Source organism: Melanerpes formicivorus, unplaced genomic scaffold (assembly GCF_026170545.1).
Source record: "Melanerpes formicivorus ecotype bairdi unplaced genomic scaffold, bMelFor1.0.p_v2 SCAF_45, whole genome shotgun sequence".
In the NCBI taxonomy this organism is placed as follows: domain Eukaryota; kingdom Metazoa; phylum Chordata; class Aves; order Piciformes; family Picidae; genus Melanerpes; species Melanerpes formicivorus.
Window position 1 is genome coordinate 2,559,539 of NW_027142397.1, and position 25,245 is coordinate 2,584,783.

The following is a 25,245-nucleotide window of genomic DNA, read 5'->3' on the forward strand; positions in this document are numbered from 1 at the left end:
GAGGAAGCTTGTGGAGTCAACCACAGCTGCTCTGCCCAGGTGTGGTGACTGGGAAGTTCCCCCTCTTGCCTTCCACTGCCCTCCTTTGAGGGGGGGGAGGAGGAGGGGAGGGGGTCTTGGAAAGAAATCACTTCCTTCCTTTGCTCTCTCCCCCTCAAAAATAACCACCCCTGGGTCAAAAAAAGAGAAAGGATAATTTAAGTAGTAGTAGTGTCTGCAGTTCAGGTGAGGTGGAAAGATGGCCATGAATTTTCTCTGTGTCTTGGGGTTTGTTTTCTCTCTCTCTCTCTCCATGTTTTTGGGTTTGGGGGGTTTGGTTTTATTCCTTGGTTTGGGGTTTAGGTTTGGTGGTGCTTTGTTGCTTTGTTGTTGTTGGGGTTGGGGTGTTGTTTTTTTTTGGGGGGTGGGAATATGAGTTCCCAGCTGAAGCCTGGGAGAGACTTGACTTGTTCCTTTTGGGCTGCAGTTTTGAGTCCAGCCAGGGCAAGGCAACTTTAAACTGCCAGCTGGTGCCACTTCTCAGGGTCAAATAGTGCAGTTCTTCAGTAGAGTTGGCTACCTCCCTGCAGCAGCACCCTCCTGGGGAGAGGTGGAGCAGCTCAAAGGACAGCTGACAAGTGCTTGGGTGAGGCAGCCCCAGAGCCCTGCAGCTGGGGGGCTGGCAAAGAGCAAGGTGAAAAGTGCCCCTGCTGTGTGGGGAACCCTTGGCAGGCTCTTGCAGACCCAGTTGTGTGGCAGTGCTGGGCAGCTGGAGGGAGGGAGGAGCTCAGATTTTTACACCTCTTGGGGCTTTTTCTATGCCTATTGCCCCTCTTGGAGGGGGGAAAGTGAGTTACTGCCCCTCTGGCCACCTGCTTTGCTTCTCCTGCTTGTGTAATGTGCTCTGCCAGGACTGACCTGTGCCAGGACTGACCTGTGCCAGGACTGACCTGTGCTCTGCCAGAACTAATCTGTGCCAGGACTGACCTGTGCTCTGCCAGGACTGACCTGTGCCAGGACTGATCTGTGCTCTGCCAGGACTGATCTGTGCCAGGGCTTGACCTGTGCTCCACCAGGACTGATCTGTGCTAGGGCTTGACCTGTGCTCTGCCAGGGCTTGATCTGTGCTAGGGCTTGACCTGTGCTCTGCCAGGGCTTGATCTGTGCTCTGCCAGGACTGACCTGAGCCAGGACTGACCTGTGCCAGGCCTGAGCTGTGCTCTGCCAGGCCTGCTTTCTGTCCTCAGCTGGAACCACTGCAGCGCTTCCCCAGCCCCCAGCCCCCGAGGCTGAAGCCTCTCCTTGCTGTGGCCCTCGCTCTGAAGCTCTTCCCCGAGGTGAAGTCACCCATGTTTTCAGGCTGGCCCTTTCCTCTCCTTTGCTCTCAGGGCCAGTCAATAAGAGGAACTGTCTTATCAGCCTCCTGAGCTGTTATCTGTGGAAGGGAACAGCAGATGGGGCTCTGCACGCTTTCATCCCTGCTCCTCTTCCTCCTCCCACCCATTCTCTCCCCGCTCCTCTGAGCTCTTTTGTGCCCAGACCTGGCCTTTTCTTTGGCATCTGCTGTCGTGCAGCTGACTCTTTTTCTCTGGGGGGGGGTGGGGGGGGTGGGGAGGGGACAGAGGTGCAAATGCTTTGCAGGAGGTGGTTGCTGGCAGCTTTTTGACTCACTGCTCTCCTTTCCCGGGGTGGGGGGAGGAGGGGAGGAGGGTTTGTACCTCCCGGGGAGCGCTGCGGATGGCTTCGACTCTGACAATGCTGCTAACTCCCCCCAGGGTAGTCCTGAAAGGGGTGATTTTTTTAGATGCTTCTTTCCTCCCCCCTCCCCTCCCCTCCCCCCCTTCTGTTTTGTTTCCCACAGTGACATTTTTAAGGGTTGGTTTGTTGTTCCCTCAGTCTCTTTGATGCTGGGTGAGTTGTCTCACTCCTGCTCCTCAGTGTTTGTAGGTGAAGCCCGGAGAGCTCAGTGTAACTTTGTGTCTGGGGGAGGGGAGGGAAACGTGGGGAGGGTGGGGGAGGGGGAAAGCTAATTGTGGGTTTTTTAAAGATGCTTTTATTTTGACTTTTGGAGAGCCTTTGTAATAAAACTGGTACATTTCTATGGTTGGAGTGAGGGTGTGCTGCTTTCTGACACCTTGGCTGGGGGGAGGAGCAGGAGTTGTTTGCTTTTGAAGCCAGCAGTGGAAATTGGAATCCAAGAAGAGACCTTTAAGAGCATCCTCCAGGCCATGGCCTTTAAACCATGCCCCAAAGTGCCATGGCCACACCTCTCTGGACTCACACAATCAAGGGTTGGGAGGGATCCCTGCAGATCATTTCAATCCAACCCCCCTCTGCCAGAGCAGGATCACCAAAGGCAGGACCCCCAGGAACACATCCAGGCTGGTTCTGAATGCCTCCAGAGAAGGAGACCCCACAGCCTCTCTGGGCAGCCTGCTCCAGCACCCTCCCAGTGGAAAGGTTTTCCCCTTCTGTTCATGGGGAGCCTCCTCTGCTCCAGCTGGCACCTAAAGTGGTTGTGATCAGGATGGTAGGGCCCAGCAAGAAGAAAGGACAGCTCTTGGAAGGGTTGGGAAGGGAAGGGGAACTGAGCCATGATTGCTTTCCCTCCTCTCTCAGAAGAGCACCTGGAGAAGAGGAGGCTGAGGGGAGAGCTTCTGCCTCTCCACAACTCCCTGGAGGGAGGTTGGAGCCGGGTGGGGGTTGGTCTCTTCTCCCTAGTAACAAGGGACAGGCTATGGCCTCAAGCTGCCCCAGGGGTGACTATCAGAAAAAACCTCTTCCCTGGCAGGGTTCTAAAAGCCTGGCCCAGGCTGCCCGGGGGGTGGCTGAATCCCCATCCCTGGAGGGGTTTCCAGGAGGCAGAGCTGTGCTGCTGAGAGCCATGGAGAGGGTAGAGCTGGCAAATGGTTGGATTGGGTGATCTGAAGGGGCTTTGCCACCCCAAGCCATTCTCTGCTGCTAGGAGCTGGATGTGATGCCTTGGATCCTATGGATTTCATCTGGCACAGTGCTTGTGCTGCACCTGAAAGCTTCCCTCTGCTTCCTTCCAGAGATGCTGGGGGGGGAAAGAGGGGGAACTGCTTTTATCCTTTCCTCTGTATTTCATACAAGTAGCCTTGAACTTCTCCTCCTGACCCTGCCCTCCAGCTGAGGCAAATCAAAATACCCTGGGCTTTGGTTGTTAGTCTTCTCTTTTGCTCACAGCTCCTCTACCAAGGGTCACAGGGCTGTGTTGGGGGTTTCCTTCCCCCCACCCCCCTCCCCTCCTTGTTTCTTCCCTAAGTGGCAGCAGCATTGCTGACACTAATTGGCTCTGTGGTTGGGTTGGTGTGTTCCAGCAGCTGATGCCCTGAAAGCAAGGCTAATCTGGACAAGGAATAAAGGAGTTGTGGGCAGGGAGGATCAGCTCTTGGCTCACCTTCAGTGGGGGTTTATCTGCTATTCAAGTGAGACAAAGAATTGAAACACAGGGTGGAGAAAAAAAAAATCCTGTCCTTAATTAGGAGCAAGAGAATCCTGCAACTGAGTGCTGAGACCCCACCTGAAATGGAGACAGAAAGCTTCAAGAAGCCAAAGCAGGGTGGTGCAGCTAAGGCTTTGTGTGGCACAGTTGACTTTTATTGCTGCCATAACCACCCCAGGAAACTCAACTTCTCCTTTCTCACCAGAGCAGACAATTCAAATCCTCTCTTCCTCAAACACAAAACAATTCAGGAGTTTCCCCCACCACCACCATCCCCCCTTGCCAGATAATGCCTGCAGCTCCTCTTCCTTCCAGCCTCTCTCTTAAGATGGCTGCCACGACGCTCTGCAGCGGCTGCGGGGAGCCAGAGCCCGGCTGGCCCTGCCTCACACCCCACCAGCCAGCTGCCAAATCACTCCCAGACCAGAATGCCTGCACCTAAAAGACCCTTTTTGCTTGAGGGGAGGGGGGCAAACGACCAGGGATGGAGATCCTGCTGTGCTGACTCTGCCTTCCCACCTCCACCAGGGGATGCGGTGTGGCAGACAAAGGGTTTGGGCCCTTTCCACCTACCTGAGGGACCAGGGATGGGCCTCACACCCCAAGGCCTTGCCATGCCAGGGTGCTGCCAGCTGGGGCAAACAAAGGTCCTTGCCTTCCCTCGCTTCCTTTGCCAGCCCAAGCAGCAGGGGCAGGTGCTGGGATGGCGATTGGGAAGAGGCTGTTAAATGGAGGAGCTCTGCTGGAGGCTGCTGCCTTGGAGCTGCTGGAGAGGGGCAGTGCTGCTGCTGCCTTCTGCTGCGTGCCTGGCTTGGGGGGGTGGGGGAAAAACAACCCACCCCCAGCCCTGTGCAGAGAGCAGCAGACATGACAGAGGCATCCATTGTGCCTTCATCTTCTCTCTGGAGGAGGTCAATCTTCACTCCCAGGGCATGAATCTGGCTCTCTACTGTGTCTTCCCAGGGGAGAAGAGAGCCAAACCCTCTTCTACAGCCACCAAAACCAACCAACCAACAAGAATCACTTAAAATTGAAGAAACCAAGCTCCAAATGGAAGTCTCACCCCAACAGCCCTCCATAGAAGGAGAGAAATCAATCACTTTAACTTATCCTTGGCTGGGGGGGGGGGGGGGGAGAGGGAGAGCCTGAAGAAAACAGGTAGCAAGCAGGCAGCTGAGCAGTTGGGAGCCGAAGGGAAGCGACCAGAGGCTGGGGTGGGGGCGTGTGTGTGTGTGTGTGAGAAAGTCCTTTGTGGCTGTGGCTCTGCATCTGCTGCAAGTCAATTAACTGCCAGCAGAGCCAGGGCTGGGGAGGGCTGATTAAATGCAGCAGCTGGTGAACTCAATAAGCAACTGCTAGCATCTCCTCTCCTCAGCCCTTGTCTGGCCTCCCCAGGACAAGAAGGACTCAGAGCTCAGACCCATAAAGGGGTCACCATTTATTAATTTCCTTTCCCCCCTCCCAAATATTACAAGGAATAAAAAAAAGCTCAGACAGCTTTTAGTGATTTCTTTTTTCTTTCTTCTTTTTGCCCTTTTTTTAACTCATTTTGTTGTTGTTTTGTTTACCCCCCCTTGAGAAGTTAGAAAATTGACAAATCCAATTGGTTTGGCCATTAAAAAAAACCAAAACAACTAACAAGAAAAGAAAAGAATTATTTACAGGGAAGGGAAAAAAAAATCCAAACTCAATGTGGCTTCACATGGTACAGCTGGGAGCCCTCCCCCCCTCCATCCTCCCCCTCCCCTTCCCCTCAACCTCCCTCCCTCCACCCCTAAAAGTTATCCCCTAGAAGCAGAATTAAACACAGCAGACTTACAAGCTGTAAGGGGGAGGGAGGGAAAGGGGGGGGAAAGAGGTTTAAGCCAAGAGTAAAACATCCTAAAACCAAGAAGAAGCCAACCCCACCCCAAACCAACTACCCAGATTAGCTTTTTAAACCCTTGATCTCTATAAAAAAAGAAAAAGAGCACAAAATACTTTAAATGAAGTCAGGACCAGGAATGTAAACAGAGGAGGGGGGTGGGGAAATAAAACCAAAGCAAAAGGAATCCACTGAACAGTCCCTGGCTCGGTGGGGGTTGGAGTGGGAAGGTTGGGGGGAGTGGAGGGGGGGGTCTCACAGACTGTAAATTCCAGTTAGGTCCAGGATAGTCCTTCCTCCACAGTTTGAAAGGCTTTGTAAGGTCAGAACTACTCCGCGGTGGTGGGAATCCAAACCAGCTCTCTAACGAGGAGAGGGAAAGCAAAGAGCTCTGGGGGAGGGGGGGAGTGCTGGGTGTAGAAAGTGGTGTCAGTCCTAGGCGGGGCAGGGGGTGGTGTGGAGTCCGTGGTGTTACCAGGATGGAGGGGACGGAGTAAAGAGTCTTAAGTCAGGCCAGTGCCAGGGGGGCTCTACTCTTCCTTCTGCTCCGCTGGAGCTGCTGTAGGCTCAGGCTCCGCGGGTTTGGAGGGCTCCTCTGGTTTGCCTGTGTCCCCGTGGCTCTCCCCTGCCTGCTGCTTCTCCTCCTCCTTGCTTCCCCCTGCCTCTGCAGCCTCCCTCTTGGGCTCGGCTCCCTGCTGCCCCTCGGCAGGGCTCTCCTCAGGCTTGCCAGGCTCCTCCGCCGCCCCCTCCTCGGGGGGAGCCGATGGCTCCGTCCCCCCACCCGAGCAAGTGGGGTTCTCCTCGCCCTTGGCCTCTGCCTTGCCTTGGTCCTCCGTGGGAGAGGACCCACAGGAGTCCCCAGCTTCTTTCTTGTTCTTCCTGAAGGAGATCCCACTCAGCTTGAAGGATTTCTTGAAGGAGAACTTCTTCTTCTTCTTGGGGGTGTCCTTGGGGGCTGCAGCACCTTCAGGCTTAGCCTCCCCCCCTTCGGCAGGGGGGGCAGGCTCGATGGTGTCTCCACCGTCCTGCTCCTCCTTGTTCTCCTCTTTGAGGGGTTCAGCTGAGCCGTTCCCGTTCAGGGGTACAGCCTGGTCCCCCACCTTGGGTGTCATGTCCCCATTGAGCCTCAGATGGCCATTCTCCTGTGGAGGAAGAGGGGGAGAAAAGAGCAGAGTGTTAGGCACAGCTAGGATTCAGCACCCCCTCCCCAAAATCCCACCCCCCACCCAGCCAAGGAAAGAGCAGGAACTGGGCACAGGTGAGGGGATGCCCAGGGTCGGGGGGAAATGCACTGGGCATAAGGGATGGCTCCGGGTGGGGGTGGGGAGAGTTGCCACCGATGCCCAGGTGGGAAAAAAGGGTGTACCGAGCACGGGAGGGGCACGGGGATCGGGAATGCACCGGGATGAGGAGGACACTCCGGGCATCGGAGGGGCACCGGCGATGGGGGCGGGAAATACACCGGAGGGCTCGGGGCGCTGCCACCGGCGGACAGCTGGGGAAAGGGTGGCACCGGGCATGGAGAGCGCATGGGGAGAGGGGATGCACCGGGCTCGGGGGGATTACACTATGGGGTTGGACGGCGGGGGGGGGGGGGAGGCTCCGTGCGTTACCACCGGGCGGCGCCCGCGCTCCACACCCGGTACCGGGGCGCGGCGGCAGACGGGGCCCCCGCCCGGGGCCGGGAGGGAGCCCGGGGCGCGGTGCGGGCGGTGCCGCATCGCTCGGTGCCCGACGGGCAGGACCGGGAGCTCGAACCCCCTCCGGGCTCACCACCACCACCACCATCGCCCCTTCCCCACCGAGCAGCCGCCGCCGCCTTTGTCTGCCCCCCCCAAGCCCCTTCCTCTCCAGCCCGCCCCAGCGGGGCTCGCCGCTGCTCTCCCCTGGTACCTACCTGCCCGTTGGCCTTGGCGGGCCCGGTGTCGGCGGCGTTCCCGTCCGCCTTGGCCGCCTTGGAGCCCTGGCTGCCCATGGTGCGGCACGTCGGGCCGAGGGACCCCGCCGCGGCGGCTGCGCTCGGCGGGAGTAGGGCGAGCCCCCCGCAGCCCCGGTAATAAGGCACGGGGAGGGGGCGGGACGACAGCGAGCCCGCCCCGGGGGCGGGGGACGGGGATGGAGCCAGCGCCCCGGCGGGGATTGGGGACTGGGGATTGGGGGGTGGGAGATACGGAGGGCTGCTGCTTCCCCTTCCCCGGTTGTGAGACCCCCGAGAACCGGGGCAGCAGCAGGCGGGGCGAGACGGGGGGTGGTGGGGAAGGGGAATGGGGTGCTGCTCTCTTCAGCCCTCTCACCTCCAGGGTGCTGCTCATCCCGCTCCCGACACCCCCGGGGTTATGCTCATCCCACCACTGTCACCCCAGGATGCCTTTGACCCCAGCCCGGTCACCCTTGGGATGCTCTCCTCCCAGCCCTGACACCCCCGGGGTGCTCCCAACACCGGGAGCACTGCTGAGAGGGTCCCACGGTGCTGCTCATCCCAGCCCCATCACCCCCAGGACAGTGCCATGGGGCAGTGTGGCCCTGACACCCCAGGGTGCTGCTCCCTGCAGGGTGAGCTCCACCAGTTCTTGGAAGGTCTGGATGCGGGGCACAACTTGTCACAGCCTGGCTCCCACCGCCCTGCGCTCCCAGGCACACAGAGCAGCTCCTTTGTCCTCCTGGGATTCTGCTTTCCTGGAAAAGGAGAACTGAGGAGAAAAGAAACTGAGAACAAACCAAAGTGGCTGGCAACACTGGCAAGGGTCCTGCAGCCTCCTGGTGCTGCCAGGGCCACTGGTCACGGCCAGCAGTGCCTGGAGCGGGGGCTCCAGGCACGGATGATTTCCTTGCAGGGTGCTCCCCAAAATAAGACTCTCTTGTGCCTGTCCAAGCCTGTTTGGAGCTGCAGCAGGGCAGGCTGAGTGAGGCTGGCTACCAGGAGACGTCTCTCCACCAATAGTGACACTGGGCACTGTCCCAGGCTGCCCAGGGAGGTGGTGCTGGAGGGGAGATGCTTGGATGAGGAGCTTAGGGCCAGCTGTGTGCAGGTTATGGTTGGACTCCATGATTTTAAGGTTGTTTAGTCTTCAGAAGAGGAGGCTGAGGGGAGACCTCACCACCCTCTACCACCACCTCAGAGAGGTGGGGTTTGGTCTCTTCTCCCATGCAAGAGTGGCACAGGAGGAAATGGCCCTGGGTCGTGCCAGGGGAGGGTTAGGTTGGGGATTAGGACAGAATTTCTTCACAGAAAGGGTTGTCAGGCACTGGAAGAGGCTGCCAAGGGAGGTGGTGGAGCCACCCTCCCTGGAGGTGTTCAAAAGCCTCATGGATGTGGTGCTAAGGGATGTGGTTCAGTGGCAGTGGCTTTAGCAGCAGCGTGGGGCTGTGAGCTGCACAGCAGGAGAGCAGCTGAGCTTGGGGGGCTCAAAGGCCTCTGCCAGCCTCAACACTTCCATGATGCTGTGATTCTAAGCCACCAGTGCTCCCTGGCTGACCCACACCCCACCAGCAGCAGGGGCCCTGCTCCCAAGTGCCACGTCCTGAGCCCCCATGTCCTCGGTGCTCCCCACACACCCTGCACCCACCGAGCCAGCGCAGGCAGCAGGACCCCCACACACACCCTGAGCCCCACAGCCTCCAGCTGTGCTGCAGAGCCCCAGCAGGATCAAGGCCAGCATCTCCCAGGGGGAAAACAATGTGCCACTGTGTGTGCTCCACCAACAAGGTCATGTTTTGTCTCTGTCCTCCCTGCCCCCCACATCATCTCACCCCCTGGGAGAGCGAAATCGCGCTGTTAATTAAAGCAGGCAGCGTCTTCCTTATTGACTTTTGGTGGCCAGTTGATGATAAAGCCTTGGAACGGCTGCTGGGCTGCTGCTGGCCTGGCTGCCCACGCCTCTGGCCGGCTGTGGGATGGAGAGTTGCCCATCAGGGCTGCCAAGGAGCCGTGGGGGAGGCAGCCCCTGGTCTGGCACGTGCCCTTCGGAGCCTAGCAAGGCCATTAAGCTCTGGGAAGACAAAGTGTCCAAGCCAGGGTGTTGCTGAGCTGGCAAACACGGGGGGGGAAGGTTTGGGTTGGGGATTAGCAACCATTTCTTCCCTGCAAGGGTGGGCAGGCACTGGCACAGGCTGCCCAGGGTGCTGGTGGAGTTGCCATCCCTGGAGCTGTCCAAGAAGCTGTGGACAGCTGTGGTGCTCCAGGATGTAGTTTAGTGGTCATGGTAGGTAGGTTCTGGTTGGACTTAAAGGGCTTTGCCAACCTTAATGATTCTGTGATTCTGCTGCTGCTCCAGGCCAGTGTCCCCAGCCATTGTCTGCTGGGGAGCAGAACCTGGCAGAGCCATAGCTGGAGAGTCCTTGCCTCTGCCCCAGCAGCTGTGCCAACTATCCTCTTTTCTTCTCACCTCCTGGCAGTGGCTTTCTGCCTTTCTGCTGAGCTTCACTTTGTCCTGGCTCTCCTCTGCAAGGAACACAGGGTGGTCATGCTGCTGTCCCATCTCATCCCAAGCCTCATCCCATCCCCAGCTCCATCCCTATCCTCATCCCTTCCCCATTCTCATCCTCACTCCATCCCATCCCAACCCATCCTGACCCATTCCATCCCACCATGCCACCCCACCACTGCAGCAGGACAACCTTTTAGCCATGCCAAGCAAACCCAACTGAGTTCCAGGTTTCTCAGTGCCCATCTGAGACCACCCATCCCTGCCACATCCCTGAGGCACTCCTGTCCTGTGTCAAAGCTGCAGGAGAAGCACTGAGGTGAGCAGCACCAGCAGCCCCCCACCCAACTGCACCACCACAGTGGGAGCTGGGAGCTGAGAGGGGGCTCTGGGGGCACAGCTTTTGGGGTGCTGGTGGCAGCCCTTGTGCAGCTCTGTCTGCCAGGCTGGGGATGCACAGCTCCACTCCTTGCTTGCTGGGAAGATGCTTTCCTCAGTGGTAGGATTTGGGGTGGGGTTTACAGGGCTGGGGCTGGCAGGGTGCTCCTGGTGCTGTCACCATGCTCTGTGCTGCTGGCTCAGCTGAGGCTGCTTGGTTCAGCGACCCCCAGCCCCCAAGCAAAGCCCAGGTCTCTTGCATGCTTTGCTGGAGGGCAGGGAGCACTTTCCAGCCTGCTGTTCCCCTTCCACCAGGGCTGGCAGATGAGGCAGATGAGACATCCCTGGCATGATTGGACAGGTCAAGATGCAGCCTGGCTGTGGGCAGGGGGAGAACAGCCCTCCCCCCACCATCAGAGGCGATGCAGGAGACCTGGCATGCTGCTTGGCAGCTGCTTGCCAGCTGCTTCCATCGGGGAGGCATCCCCAGGTGCCACATCTCTCTTCTCCTGAGCCCTCTCCTGCGGCACGGCGTGAGGGACGTGGCTATAAATAGAGACCTTCCCCTGAGCGTTCCCCAGCCTGCCTCCTCTTCCACAGCCCTGGATCTGCTGCAGATGCCTGTCCTGATGGCAGCAGTGGCACCAGAAGGGCTTAGCTGGCTCAGGAGTGGTGCTCAGTGTGGCCATGCTGGCAGCTGCCGCTGGTGCTGCTCTGTGGGGTGAGGGTGGGACCCCACGGGCAGTCCTGTGGCTAATTGCTCCAGCTCCCAGCCTGGGCAGAGGCTGTTTCCCTCTTCCCTGTGTCACAGGGGGTGTTGGGAAGGACATTGAGGGGCTGGAGTGTGTCCAGAGAAGGGCAGCAAGGCTGGTGAGGGCTCTTGACCACAAGACCTATGAGAAGCAGCTGAGGGAACCTGGGGTTGTTCAGCCTGGAGAAGAGGAGGCTGAGGGGAGACCTCTCCTCTCTGCAGCTCCCTGAAAGGAGGCTGGAGCCAGGTGGGGGTTGGGTTCTTCTCCCTAGTAACAAGTGACAGGATGAGAGGAAATGGCTTCAGGTTGCACCAGAGAAGGTTTAGGTTGGACTTGAGGAACAATTTCTTCACCCAAAGGGTTGCTGGGCACTGGCACAGGCTGCCCAGGGGGGTGGTCAGGGCCCTTCCCTGGAGGTGTTCAAAAGCTACGTGGATGAGGAGCTTAGGGACATGGTCTAGGAGCTGTGTCCAGGGAGATGTTAGGTTATGGCTGAGTGCATGGTCTCAGGGTCTCTTCCAGCCAGGTGGTTCTGTGGCTCTCTGTGCGCCCGGAGTGGTGCCACAGGGGGAGGAGGTTGCACTGCGCACAGCGAAGGCTTCCCGGCATGAACCCAACCCAACCCCTCCCAGGAGAAACCAGTGTGAGCACCAGCCCTGCTCACCACGGGCCCCATCCCTCCTCTGCTGCCTCAGCCGTGCCTTGGGCTTCTCCATCCCCAGGTGTCAGGCAGGGCAGAGGCTGCTGCCGGGATCCCTGCCGGCGCCAGGGGCTTTGGCCGCCCGGGCAGCGCCGGGGATTTGCCGGACGCAGACAGAGGGACAGATGACGGGTCTGCCTGTCTGTCTGTCTGCTCCTCCAGCAGATGGACAGGCAGACAAATCTGTCTGCCTCTCTGCCACGCTGCTCCTGGCTGAAGGGCCTCGGGGAGGCGAGATCCCGGCGGGTGTTCTGTGCCACTCCCCAGCCCTACTTACGCTGCCTGCTGATTATTAATTTATTAGGTGCTAAGCGCTGCCAGGCTGCAAAGCAGAGCAGAGAGCCCAGCTCCCCCCACCCCACCCCTGCACTGGGGTGGACAGGCAGCTTGGAGTGGGGCAGGAGGGTGCAGCCCCCCAGCCCTTTTGCCCTTCTCCTGCCAGCCACCGCATTCCCTTAATGGAGAGTCAGTGCAGTTAGTTATGTATGGATCCGGAGCCAGCCTCTGATCAGCTGCTGGAGGATTTCTAATGGTGTTAGTGGAGGGGAGGGGAGGGGGCAGCCAGGGCAACCAGCAACACTGGGTATAAAGCAGAGGGATTTCCATATTGATTGCTAAATAGCAAAGGAATTAGCTAATTAGCTCTCTCCAGGGAGAGGATTCCAGCAGGGGTGGCGCAGGGCTGGGCTGTGCTGCATGCAGGGCTGGGCGGCACCAGCGTCTCCCATGGCAGCAGCTCCAGCATGGGAATGGCCCTTGGGAAGAGCCCTTGGCTAAAAATAGTAGCCATGGGGTAGGGCCTGGGGGTCTGCCTTGGCTGTGGCCACCAGCCATGCCCACCAGCCATGCCCACCAGCCATGCCCACCCATGACATTCCCAGGGCTCCAGGACGTGGCCACCCGTCTGGTCCCTACGGCGAGCGGTGCTCCAGCTGAGCAGCCCAGAAGGGGCTTGGGGCAGAGGGGCTGGGGGAGACCATGGGTGCTGAGTGAGGTGAGGACATCCTCAGCAGCAGAGGGGAAGTCTGGCCAGCTTCATGCTGGGGGGTTCTACAGGAGATGAGTGAGGGCTGGCTGAGGACAGGCAGGCAGGAGGTCAGTGGTGGCCAAGAGGATCTCTCCAGCCTGTTGCCCAAGCAGAAGCTGAGCACCACCAAGCCTGCTCACGGCTGTGCAGTCACTCAGGCTGGCTGCTGAGTGTCCCTCAGATGTTTACACCAGAGAAGTGTCCTGGACCCACGCAAGAAGCTGCTGAGGTCTTTCCTGGGGGGGTTCTCCCTGCTGCTTGCACGGAGCCGACGCCGCGGCCGGCGTTCCCGAATCCTTCCTGCCCTGGGAAAGGCTCCAGCCCGGGAGGCTGCAGCAAGGAGCTGACTTCCCATAGAAACACAAGAAAGGGCCTGTTCTGTGCCTGCCAGAGCCAGTCACTTTGGGTTGGGGAGATCCCATGGCAACCAGTGCCTTGTGTAACTGCCTTTGCTATTTCTGGCCTTGCTTTTCACTCCGGTAACATCCTCCCCACAGCCCACCCTGCAGGACCAGCACCTCTTTCCCACCCCAGGACCTTGCTCCCTCCCCATCGCCCCCTGCCCTGCTCAAGGAGGGGTGGCTGGGGGCAGAGGTTGGCAGCTGTGAGTCATGGTGGAGGAAAGAAAGAGCAGTCCCCTTGTTTTTATCTCAGAGACCATCTGCCCTTCTTTTGGCCAGGAGCTGGAGCATTTGCAAACAAAGCCAAGGCCTCTAACCTCAAACCCATCAGCAGGGTGACTGGGATGGGCTGCCTGGGTGGTAGGAGAAGAATGATCCCTTGGGCACAGTCCTGGAGGAGTTTCTGCATGGTGAAGGTCAACACCCCATGGAGAGCCTCACCTTGACCTTTCCCAGCCTGCTGCTCTCTCCCAACTCCTCCCAGGAGAACAGGAATCAGATAACTGTTTTGGTTGGAAAAGACCTCCAGGATCACTGAGTCCAACCATCGACCCAACCCCACCATGGCCACTAAACCATGGCCCAAAGTGCCATGGCCACAGGTTTCTTGATCACCTCCAGGGGTGGTGACTGCAGCACCTCCCTGGGCAGCCTGTGCCAGTCCCTGACCACTCCTTCAGTGAAGAAAAGTTTCCTCATATCCAACCTAAACCTCCCCTGGAACAATTTGAGGCCATTTCCTCTCTTTCTATCACCTGATACAAAGGAGAAGACATCAGCCCCCACCTGGCTCCTCTCAGGGAGCTGTAGGGAGGCAGAAGGTCTCCCTCAGCCTCCTCTTCTCCAGGCTGCACACCCCCAGCTCCCTCAGCTGCTCCTCCCCAGCCCTGCTCTCCAGACCCTCCCCCAGCTTCTCTGCCTTTCTTTGGACCCTCTCCATCACCTCAATGTCCTTCTTGGAGTGAGGGGCCCCAAACTGAAGCCAGGATTTGAAGTGTGACCTCACCAGTGCTGAGTACAGAGGGACAACCACTGCCCTACTCCTGCCGGCCACAGGAACCCAGCAGATCAGGCTGGCCCCGGGCAGGAGGCTCTCCCACACCCCTTATCTGCTGTATCCCTGCCCCGGGCTGAATCTCAGGGCTGATAAAAGACTCCCTGACCCTGAGCAAGCCGAGCACTGCTGCTTGAGGCACGTTCCAGGAGCAGGACAGCTGCCAGCGGGTGTCTGGGAGGGCAGAACTGCAGCCTCCAGCTGGCAGCAGGGCTGGGGAGGGTGGCTGGGTGCTGCCCCACACCAGGTTCTGCTCCATCTCAGCCCAGGCAGTGCTGCTGGCAGGGTCCCCTGCGCGGGGGTGAGTGGGGAGCGTGTCTCAGAGCCTCCTTCCTCGGTGGAAGGGAAGTTTATAATGGAAACAAAAGGGATGCTCAGTCCAAGTGGAGCTTTCCCCATCCTGTTTCCTCTGGAGCTGCCTGCAGAGGAGCCACTTGAGCGTGGCCACAGCTGGGACAGGCAGCAGGGGATCCTGTGGCTCTTGGGCATTGTCCCACATCGAGTCCAGCCTTGGGGGATACACAGCCAGGATGCACAGCAGAGGCAGGCTGCTGTTCTTCCCCTGGGGACAGTGATCTTCTCCTGCCTCAGCAAGGTGGGCTCAGCTCCCTCCATCCCTGGGGTCACCTCTGCCATGTTCCTGTGACTGGCTGCAGAAAGAACCTCAGAGCTGAGCCACTCTGCCTTGGCTGCTCCTGTGCAAGTGGGCTGCTCCCAGTAGGGCTGGGGACATGTGGTGGCTGTCATGCTGCCATGGGGACATGGGTTAGGGTCAGCTGTTGCTCCTACTCAGGGCAATGCCTCCACCAAGCTTCATGGAGCTGTGGCTGTGTGATGGCAGCAGATGCCATGTCCCTGCCCTGGCTGTGTGAGTGTGGCTGTGGGGCAGCAGTGCTGGTGCCACTTCTCCTTCCCTGTTCTCAGGGGCTACAGCTGTGGGTGAGCCCTGAATGTCCCTGGAGGTGTGGGGGTGGGTGCCTGGCTCAGGGGGTCCCAGCCTGGGCACATGCAGCAGCAGGAGTGCAGCCAGCACCCTGCATGTCTGCTGCCACGGGAGACAGGGAGAGAGTGCAGCAGAGGCTGCAGAGGTGCTGAGGGGCCTGGAGCATCTCTGTGAGGAGGAAAGGCTGAGAGCCCTGGGGGTGTTGAGCCTGGAGAAGAGCAGCCCCAGAGGGGAGCTGAGCAATGTCAATAAATATCCAGGGGCTGGGGGGCAAGGGGATGAGGTCAGACCTCTGTCAGCGGTGCCCAGGGACAGGACAAGGGGCTGTGGGCACAAACTGGAACACAGGAGGTTTGAACAAGAGAAACTCCTTTGGGGTGAGGGTGCTGGAGGCCTGGAGCAGGCTGCCCAGAGAGGCTGTGGAGTTTCCTCTGCAGAGCTTCCAACCCCTTCCTGGCCACTGTGCTGCTGGGCAAGCTGCTGTGGGTGCCCCGCTGGAGCAGGGGGGTTGGGATGGATGATCTCCAGGGGTCCCTTCCAACCCTCACCACGCTGAGCTTCTGTGGTGCTGATCCCAAGGACATCCCTTGTCCATGGGGCCCAGCAGCCCTTCCTCTCCACCACCAGCCCCCAGCGTGGTGACTCCTTTGAGCCCAGTCCCCGGGGCTGGTGGCATCCAGCCGACCGCGTCGCGGGGCAGCCGGCACCGCCGGAGCCGGGACAGGAAAGCGGCGCTGGGATGCTGCGGGGCAGGGATCCCTCCCCCGGGCCAGCAGCCCGGGCTCTATGGGCCTCTTTCTCCCTGCAAGTCAATGTCTCTTTTTGTTGCGCTGCTGGGTTTTGATGCCTGCGAGCCGGGACAGACAATACCTCGCATTGTTCCTTTTCAGCAACATCTGACGGGCCCGGGCAGAGAGAGGCCACTGTGTGCAGAGGATGGACGTGGGGGGAGGGGACTGCCATGGGCTGGGTGGACAGCCAGCAGGAAAGACAGACGGACATCCAGGGCGGGCTTAGCTTTTGCCTTGCCCGGGAGAAGGGATGGAGGGACGGGGGGTGCGGGAGGGGTGCTGGGAAACGATGGAGTTGAGAGGGCTGTTATCTTCTGGTACCCTGGAAAAACAGCCCTGAGGGATGCAGACCTCCAGCCCTGAGGGATGCAGACCTCCAGCCCCGAGAGATGCAGACCTCCACCCCCGAGAGATGCAGACCTCCACCCCCGAGAGATGCAGACCTCCAGCCCCGAGGGATGCAGACCTCCAGCCCTGAGGGATGCAGACCTCCACCCCCGAGAGATGCAGACCTCCAGCCCTGAGGGATGCAGACCTCCAGCCCTGAGGGATGCAGACCTCCAGCCCCGAGAGATGCAGCTCTCCAGCCCCACTCATCTGAGGGGACTGCGAGCTCCAAAGCCTCCTGAGGAACCTGTGCATTCTCAATGCCTTTAACCTCCCCACTGCTGCTCCCTCCACCTGGATCCTGGATGATTTGAGGGGCTGGGGGTACTTGTTGATCCCAGTGAATCCTGGGGTGCCAGGAAAACTCCCTCCCCCGAATCCCACACCGGTGGGAGGGGGCAGGGGACTCAGCCCCCAGCAGGTTGGGCTGCGAGGGAGGAGCCGGCGTGGAGCTGGGCTGGGGAATCACGTCAGGGCTGGGGTTGTCTGCAACTTTCCATCAGAAATCCCCTCCTTCCCTGATCCCCGGCTGTGCCCAGCCTGGATTGCTCAACGCCGGGAGCAGAATTCCCCTCCTCCTCCTCTGAGCAAAACCGAAAGTGTCCCCAGGGCCACCGCAGCCGCCGGCAGGGCTGGGAGGGAGCCTGAGGGCCAGCAGCGCCCACAGCCCCTGGTGCTGGGCTCCAGGGGGGCTGCTCCGTGCCCCAGCCGGGTGCTGTGGTTGCTGGGGAGCACTTTGCCTCCCAGTTGTGCCAGCTCAGCTCTCTGCCTCCCCTGCTTTGCAGGGCTTTTGTACCCGCAGCTCTCTGACCTCCCCTCTTTGGGCTTTCCTCGGCGCTGAAAAACCTCTTGCAGCACTTTCAGGGCTGGGGGAGCCTCTGGGCTTTCACCGTGATGTACCCCATCGAAGGCAGCCTGCAGCCCTCTGCGGCAGGGTTCTGGCACCCACCCTTTCCACCCCCCCAGTGTCCTGCCGTGGCTCTCAGCAAAGGTCCTGGGAGGGGACAGCAGTTGGTGATGGGCTTGGTGGGGACCTCTTAGGTGGAGGTGGGGGTGGTGTCCCTGCCTGGCAGCAGCACTGGGGAGCAGCAGTGTCCTCCCCACCCCCACGGCTGCATCAGCAGATGCATTTCGCCCAGACTTGCATGGCCGTAGCCATGGCAACGGCTGCGGGATGCGGGGTGGGGGCTGCGCGGCGGCAGGGAGCTGCATGGCTGCCGTGGCTCCCAGCCCCGGCTTCACCGCCCCCAGCCCCGGCTTCACCGCGGCTCTGCCTTCACCCCCCCAGCCCCGGCTTCACCCCCCCCAGCCCCGGCTTCACCCACCCTAGCCCCGGCTTCACCACGGCTCTGCCTTCACCCCCTCAGCCCCGGCTTCACCCCCCCCAGCCCCGGCTTCACCACGGCTCTGCCTTCACCCCGGCTCTGCCTTCACCCCTGGTTTGGCATCACCCACCCCAGGTCTGGATTAATTCCAGATTTGGTTTCATCCCCCCCCAGGTCTGGGTTTAATCCAGATTGGGGGTCCTCCCAGCTCTGGGGTCACTCCAGACTTGTATTCACCCCAGATTTGGGTTCATCTATCCCAGATTTGGGTTCACCCAGCCCGGGTCTGGGTTTAATCCAGACTGGAGTTCACCCCAGCCCTGGGTTCACTCCAGATTTGGATTCACCCCAGATTTGGGTTCACCCAGCCCAGGTCTGGCTTCACCCCAGGTTTGAGTTCAGCCAGCAGCAGCGCTGGTGCCAGCCTGTGTGTGCTGCTCCTCACAGAGGTGTTGCAAGCGTGGGCACAGGCACTGGCGCGGCTGCACCGATGCCACCCCGGGGTGATGGTGGCACAGGGAGAGGCCAGGCAGGGTTGAGACAGAGCCACTCACCCCTTTCCCAGGCCTGAGCCACCATAAACTCTGCTGTTTGCACTGGTGTGGCCACGCTGGCGCTGCCATCCTGGCTTCTCTTTGTCTCTGTGTTAACTTTTAACCGCGGTGCCTTTTACCTCTCCGCCGCCACCACCACACCCTGCCGGCCTCCGTGGGGCCCTGTGGCTCGGGGTGCTAGAGCCCCAGCATCTGCCAGACCTTAATGGGGACCTTCAGCTCCCCCCAGCATGGTTCATGCCAGCTCCCTGCCCGCTGGCACCAGGACAGGGACCGGGCTGGCCGCATCCCCCTCCTGCGGCAGCGAGGGCACGGTGGCCGGAGCCGGTGGGGTCAGAAGGACCATTGCAGCCCCCGGGGCAGCTGCAGCCTTGCTCTGCCATGGCACTGGGCACGGCTGCTGTGTGCCCACCCCAGCCCCCTCACTGCCAGCCTGGCTGGGTTTGGCAGCACAGCAGCTCAGCTGGAGAGGAGCCTGCGGCGCTGGAGTGACCTACTAACCTTCTTCTCCTTAAAAATGCATGAAATGCAGGCAGCTGCCCGTGGGCACTCACACTGCCAGGCTGCTGCTGCTCCAGCGTGGGCAGGGGCACGGCTTTGGCACTACACCCACATGCCCATCTCAGGCAGTGGCAGTGGGGGAGCCCAGGAGGTGCCTGCTGCCCTCCCTGCATGGATTTTGCGGGGTCTGTGGGGGATGGGGCTCTGCTCCCCCTTCCCTGGTGCTGTTTGATGCCCGTGGCATGGGCAGCGTTCCCAAGAGGCATGGCACAGCTTTCCTGCTTGGCTCTGCCAGTGTTGCCAGGCTGTGGCAATGCTGCAGAGGGGCAAAGTCCACCCAGCACATCCCCTGTTACCCAGGAGCCAGCTGCTGCAGCCGGGGCTGGGGCTGGCTTTGAGATCCTGGTGGCATCCAAGGGCATCCCAAAGTGCCACAACTGGATCCTGATGGAGGCATGGAGCGGGGGGAGGGGGAGTGCCAGGGTCCTGCTGCCAGGGAGATGAGGTGGGTGCAGCCTTGCCCTGTTCCCTGGCTGCCATCACAGCTCTGACCTCATTTCTCTCCAGCTCCTCCCTGCCTTTAATACACCCTGGCCAGATGGCTGCGAGCCGGGGGCAGCACGGGGGGGACACCCCTCACCCCCCCCGTGGGTGCCCAGACCTCACCCCAGTCCATGCTGAGTGGTCCCAGCACCCCAGGGAGGCCGTGGAGCTGGTGGGTGCCACACGTCCTTAGCAGCAGTGTGGCACTCACCACCACTCCCGTGCCGGTGCCCATGGTGGGGGGCACGTCCCCACCACCCTGCCAGGGGTTAACAGATTGGGTTTGCATGTGGCTGATTTAATTTGGAGCTGATTTGGTGGTTGCAACACCTCAGCTGGGGTGGGGGTGGGGAGCAGCATGTTCAGCTGCTCCAGGGCTTGAGCTGTGGGCAGCCCCAGGGCAGTGTCCAATCCCAACACCCCAGCCTGGGCACTGGGGGAGCGGGGGCCGGGCACAGCCAGCCCATGCCACACGCCGAGGTCCTCAGCAGGAGCAGCAGAGGATTTGCAGGATTAAGGTTTTGCCTTTTTCTGGTGCTTGCAATCCTGTTTGAAGAAGCAGAACCAAGCCCCGGGAGCAGCTGAAGATGCGGTGCCCACAGCCCGGAGGAAGCTAAGGAGCAGCTTCGCCTCCTGCTCAGCTCCCAGCCCGCGGGGGGCTGGGTCTGACCACGGCATCTTTCCCACCCTCTTCCCTCCTCGCAGCTCCCAGCTCTGCTCCCACCACCAGGAGCTTCCCAGTCTCGTTGGTGCTGCTCACACAGCTCCTTCCCCTCCGGAGCGGCTGCGTTTTGCCCCCAGGAGGAGAGAGGAAATCGCAGCGGGCAGCGAGGTGGCAGCAGGGGGGAGGGAGAGGGAAGTGTGTCTGAGCCCTTCTGGAAACCCCTGTGGCTTCCTCTGCGGCTCAGCCCTTGTTCACAGGCAGAAAAGTCAAGGAAGAGCATGAATCACCCGCAGGAAACTTCACCTTGCTTTGGCCTGTCGCTGCCCCTGGCCAAGCCCACGCTGCCAGTCACATCTCCTGGGATTGTGCCAACCTTGTCCTGCCCTGGGGACGTGGCTACCACAGACTCCCAGCCTGGTGGTGGTGGTTGGAAGGGACCTCCAGAGAGCATCAAGTCCAACCCCGCCCTGCCAAAGCAGGATCACCCAGGGTAGGTCACCCAGGAACACATCCAGATGGGGCTTGAAAGCCTCCAGAGGAGACTCCACAACCTCTCTGGGCAGCCTGCTGCAGGGCTCCAGCAGCCTCACACCAAAGCAGCACACACAGGCACATGCCCCCCACCTCCCCCCCCTCCTCCCAGCCAGGCTCTGCACATCCCAGTGCCAGCCAGGTGGCAGAGGAATCAAGTCTCTCGACTCCTCCAACTAATTAACATAAATTGACACTGACTAATTAACCATCCTGCCTCATTAGAGCCCGGATGCCACATCTCTGGGATCAGCAGGCAGCAGAGCTCTTGCTGTGGAAGCGCCGTGGCCACAATCTGCCCAGCGCTGGGCACTGCCCACCCTTGATCCCACCTCCCAGGAGTGTCCCCAGCCCTGTCCCCATCCTTGTCCCCATCCCACAGCCCTCACCAAGGCTGCTAGCAGTGATAATGAGATTGGCTCCTAATCCACTTATTCATGGCTGGTGCAGAAGGTTGGCAACAGCCTGTTCCCAACAGCCAGGATTCGAGCAACCCCCTCCAGCCCCGAGGCCTCCATTCCCTGGGGGGGTGCCCCAACACCCACCCTGACCACCCTGGGGAGTGGAGACCTTGGGACTGGGGGAGAATCATGGAATTGTCAGGGTTGGAAGGGAGCTCAAGGCTCAGCCAGTCCCCACCCCCCTGCCACGGCCAGGGACACCTCACACCACAGCAGGTTGCTCACAGCCACATCCAGCCTGGCTGCAAAACCCTCCAGGGATGAGGCTTCCACCACCTCCCTGGGCAACCCGTGCCAGGCTCTCACCACCCTGGTGGTGAGAAGCTTTGGTGGTCTTGTCTGAGCAGCCACGTGGCTGAGTGTGGTGCCAGGAGGGTGTAAAAGAGCCTTTGGTGGCATCACCCTGCAGGAAGGGTTGGACCGGCCAGGGGAAGGTGACACCACCGACGTCACCTGCCCTGGGGAGCAGCAGCAATGAGCAAACCTTGCATCAGCCAAGCAGGGAGATAAGAAAGCCCTTCCTAGTCCTCACCCTGTGGGTGCCCAGGTCGGGGGTGGGGGTCACCCCGGCTCTGCAGGAGCAAGGAAAAGGAAATCTCTGGCTTCCCTCTTTACTGAGGCTCCAGCGTGGCTGCCCAGGAAGCACGGGGTGGGGGTGGGAGCCCATGCAGGTCTGATCCTGCTGCTACACCCCATGCCCTCCACCAGCACCCCCCCAGCCCTGGGCTTGCTGCTGCATGCTGCCTGACTCGGGGCTAAGTCACAGCTCTGCACGCCCGACCGGTTTGGGGGAGACCCTTGGGCTGAGCGTGGGAACAGCCTGACCTCAGCAGCAGCCTGCAGCGGGGCTGGGATGAGCCTGCAGGACCCTCAGCTCCCCAAAGAGAAAAGGGAAATGCTTCTCACTGGGGCTTGCCCCTGCTCCTGGAAAGATCTGGCTTGTTCCTGTCAGCTGGAAGTGTGCAATCCCTGTGGATTAAAAAGTAGGTCAGTGGTAGATCCCCAAAAGTGATTGCAGCTGGGGAATTGCTGCTCCCCAACCCGGGGGAGCCTCACTCTGCTTGGTGCTGTTAGCACTCAGCTGGAAGAGGGTGGCTGGTGGGAGGGGGGACCCCCTGCAGCCCCCCAGTGAATGGCTGGTGGGAGGTGGGACCCACTGCAGCCCCTCAATACATGGTTGTTGGAAGGGGGGACCTGCAACCTCCCAACACAGCTGCATTGCTCCAGCAGTGCTGGTGGGGTCAGGATCAGGCCCCACCCAGAGGCATGGGGATCAGAGCTCCGGGGAGGGGGGCACAGATTGCGTGGGGCTGGGAGGGAGCCTCCAAGGGCATCTTGTCCAAGCCCCCCGCGGGCAGCAGGGAGAGCTCCAACCAGATCAAGCTGCTCAAGGCCGCATCAGGTCTGATCTTCAGCATCTCCAGGGATGGGACCTCAGCCACCTCCCTGGGCAGCGGGTCCGGGGACAGCGGCTGGGGCCACAGCTTCCCATCCGAGGGCTGGGGGAGGATGGATGGTGCAGGCACGGAGGGGAAAACTGGGAATGCCGGGAGCAGGGAGGGGGATGTGGGGCTGGGGAGGAGGCAGAGCTGCTGCCAGCGGGCAGGAAACAGGACGGGGCAGGAAGGCAGCCGCGGGCCCGAGGGCGGCGGAAGGCGTCGGGGTCAGAGCGGTGGCGCTGGGAGGAAGCCTGCCGCTGGCAAACCTGTGTCCCATGGGGTCACGAAGGCTGTGCCCCCAGCGTGGCCACAGCCAGACCGAAACTCCCTCAGTGCCAGGAAAATGCCCTTCCCGGGCGAGCCCCGGGGCTGGGAAGGTCTCTGTGCCACCCGCGGGGCTGCAGGTTGCGGCGTGCCCAGGAGCAGCCGCGGGCTGGGACTCGCAGCCTCCTGCAGCAGCCTGAGAGGCTCTGCAGCTGGCTCTGCCCTGCTGCCAGCCGGGCACGGTTAGCCCAGCACGCCTGTGCCAGGGGCAGGACCCTTGCTGGTAGCTGGTGAGCTGGCTCCACTGGGGTCTGACTGAGGGGATGTGGGGGCAGGAGGGTGGCTTTGAGGGGGGGAAGGGATTTATGGCCCCTTGGACCTCCAGCAGGACTCAGGCTCAGCCTGTGTGGTGCCCAGGATGGGGATGCCTGGGAGGTGGGCAACCTGCTCAGCTCTGCCTGCTCTGCCCTTGTCCCCAGCGCTTGGGAAACGGCCCTGGGCCCTCCCCAGTCTCCATCCACCACCTTTCACTCCTCAAAGCATTTCCAGTCTCTCTCACTGGAGTTGTGTACCTCCATCTCAGAGCCATGGTGCAGGGAGAGGACGTGCCCTTGGCCGTGCCCACACGGCGACAGCCTCAGCCCAGCGGCCTCCAGCAGGGCGGGCTGGGAGCGGTGGGAGCTGCTTTGTGCCTCCAGCTGTCAGTTCAGCACCGAGCAGAGGATGGAGCTGTGAAATATTTATAGCTGCTGCTGGAGCTGGTTGGGCAAAGTGGCAGCAGAAGCCAGCGGGGGGCTGGTGGTGGCACAGCTCTGCTCCCCTGCCACCCATCTGGCCCCCAGGCTGCCCCATGGGAGTCACCAGCTGCTCCCTGCAGGGCTGTGGGTGCTGGCAGCCTGCTCTCTGCTCCCTTGCACAAGTGCAATGAGTTTAGAGGTCTCAGCTGAGGAGCAGAGGACTGGGAGGGGCTTGGCGGCTTGGGATCCAGCCCCAGCCCCACCACCCCCTGCCTGCTCGCCCCCAGCTCCTGGCTCCCCAGCCTGGGCTTGCTGAGCTGAGGAAACGAGGCCGGGTGTGTAATTGCTCACGAGGATGTGCAGCAGCTAATTCAGGGCTGCAATTATGGCAGGTCTCAGGATGGGGCCCCCTGGGCCGTGTCCTGCCCCGGTTTTGGCCAGGTGAGCCCCTGGCAAGGTCAGGCAGAGGAAGGGCCAGTGGTGGCCAGCTCAGATCAGCTCAGCACCCCCTGGATTGGGGTGCCCAGGACCCACAGAGAGCCCACAGCCCTGGGCCCGGGGTGTGGAGCAGGACCTGGGGTGCTGCTGAAGGGTCCCCAGCCCTCAGTCCTCATCCCAGGAGAGCAGGGATGCTGGTGGATGGGCACTGGGGGGATGCTCTCACCTCCCTGCTCTGATTCTCCTCCCCCCTTTGATCTCACCCAAAACCTGCTGGGTGTGAGCTGGCAGCAGGCAAACGAACCCTTAATTAGCCACTTCAGGCATCTGAATTTATTAATGGCATAAATGATTATTGAGGAAGAATTAAAGCTACCAGCCTCCAGATACAGGATGACACAGCCCAGCTGGGATAACCCCCAGGCACTCTGCCCCCAGGGAGGGGACCTTTAGCTCCTGTCCCCCCCCCCAGCCTCCTATCCCCTTCCCCACATCAGCAGCTGCTGGATGCTGCCTTTGGCAGTGCTCCAAGAAGGATCAGGCTGGGGTTTGGGGGAGGAAGAGGAGGAGCTGGGGGGGTGTTTGTTGTGTTCCCAGCAGGCTATCACTGCTGCAGGCTCTCCCAGCAACCCAGGACCCCCTGGGACTGGACCAGCAGGGCACCAACACCATCTCTGAACTGGCACTGGAAGGTGGCAGCAGCTTTGGGGAGAAAATGGTTTCAGGTGTGAAATCTGGAGGGAGGGGAGGGGAAGGGGAGGGAAGCTCAGTGGGGAATGTGTGGAGCTGGTCTGCGGGTCGGGGCCCTGCTGGCAGCCCCATCCTGAGCGGCTGCAGCCTGCAGCGTCCCTCCTCCACCCGCACCGGGGTGGGACTGGCTGGGAACCGCGGGACGGAGGCTCTGGGGTTGGGGATGGGGGCGGCAGATGTGGCCTCCCAGGAATGTTGGGATGGGCTTCTCGGGGGGAAACGGCCACTTCCCAGCAGCTGTGTCCACCGGGAAGCGGCAGAGAGGATTCCCAGTGGGCAGCAAGGCCAAAGCTTGTCCCCAGCACGCTGCAGGTCGGCCGAGAGAGGGCTCAGCCGTGCCCCATGCGGGGGGTGGCTGCCTGGCCTTTTGCTCTGTGACCCAACACCGTGCCCACTATCCTGGGGGTCTCATGCCTGGGGGCACCCTGGGATGAGTCCCCAGCACACACAGGCTCCCTGTGCCCGCTGCCCTCCTGGCTGGGGCACCACTCCCTGGTGCCAGCCGGATTCTCCCTGGCAGCTGCCGGATCCCGGCTGGGCGCAGGCAGGGGGAGGCCGAGCTCGTTAGGGGCAGGTATGGGATTAGCCACAATTGCCTGGGCTTTGATGTCCCCAGCCTCCTCCCCGAGGGAAACTCGTTACCTGCAGCAAACCTGCGCCTGGCATCTGGCTGCTAATCCCGGGATTAGCAGGCGTGGGGAGGGCGGCAGATGGAGCCCGGCCAAGCCGGGACCCCCGGGGCACGGAGCCGCCACGGGGCCGGGCACCATTTGGGTTGCCCTGGGGTCACCAAGGCAGCTGGGTCTCCCATGAAGTCACCACCGAAGAGCACCGGGCTGCTCGCAGGGGAATTCCCACCCGGGGGCTCCCCC

At 61.0% G+C, this 25,245-nt stretch overlaps 1 protein-coding gene across 1 annotated transcript; it reads right to left on the bottom strand.

The window, feature by feature from the left end:
- Positions 1-4,943: 4,943 nt before the first annotated feature.
- Positions 4,944-7,345, bottom strand: MARCKSL1 (MARCKS like 1). The gene is made up of 2 exons (XM_068159270.1): positions 7,207-7,345; positions 4,944-6,451 (listed from the first exon to the last, which is right to left on the bottom strand). The coding sequence occupies exons 1-2, from the start codon at positions 7,282-7,284 to the stop codon at positions 5,840-5,842; spliced, it is 690 nt and encodes a 229-aa protein (XP_068015371.1). The 5' UTR covers positions 7,285-7,345; the 3' UTR covers positions 4,944-5,839.
- Positions 7,346-25,245: the final 17,900 nt, after the last annotated feature.

What these genes read in the sequence shown, in the direction of transcription:
- MARCKSL1 (XM_068159270.1), bottom strand. Translation starts at nt 7,284, where the DNA reads ATGGGCAGCCAGGGCTCCAAGGCGGCCAAGGCGGACGGGAACGCCGCC. An exon ending in CCGCCAAGGCCAACGGGCAG is followed by an intron (nt 6,452 to 7,206) that starts GTAGGTACCAGG and finishes CTTCCTCCACAG; the next exon opens with GAGAATGGCCATCTGAGGCT.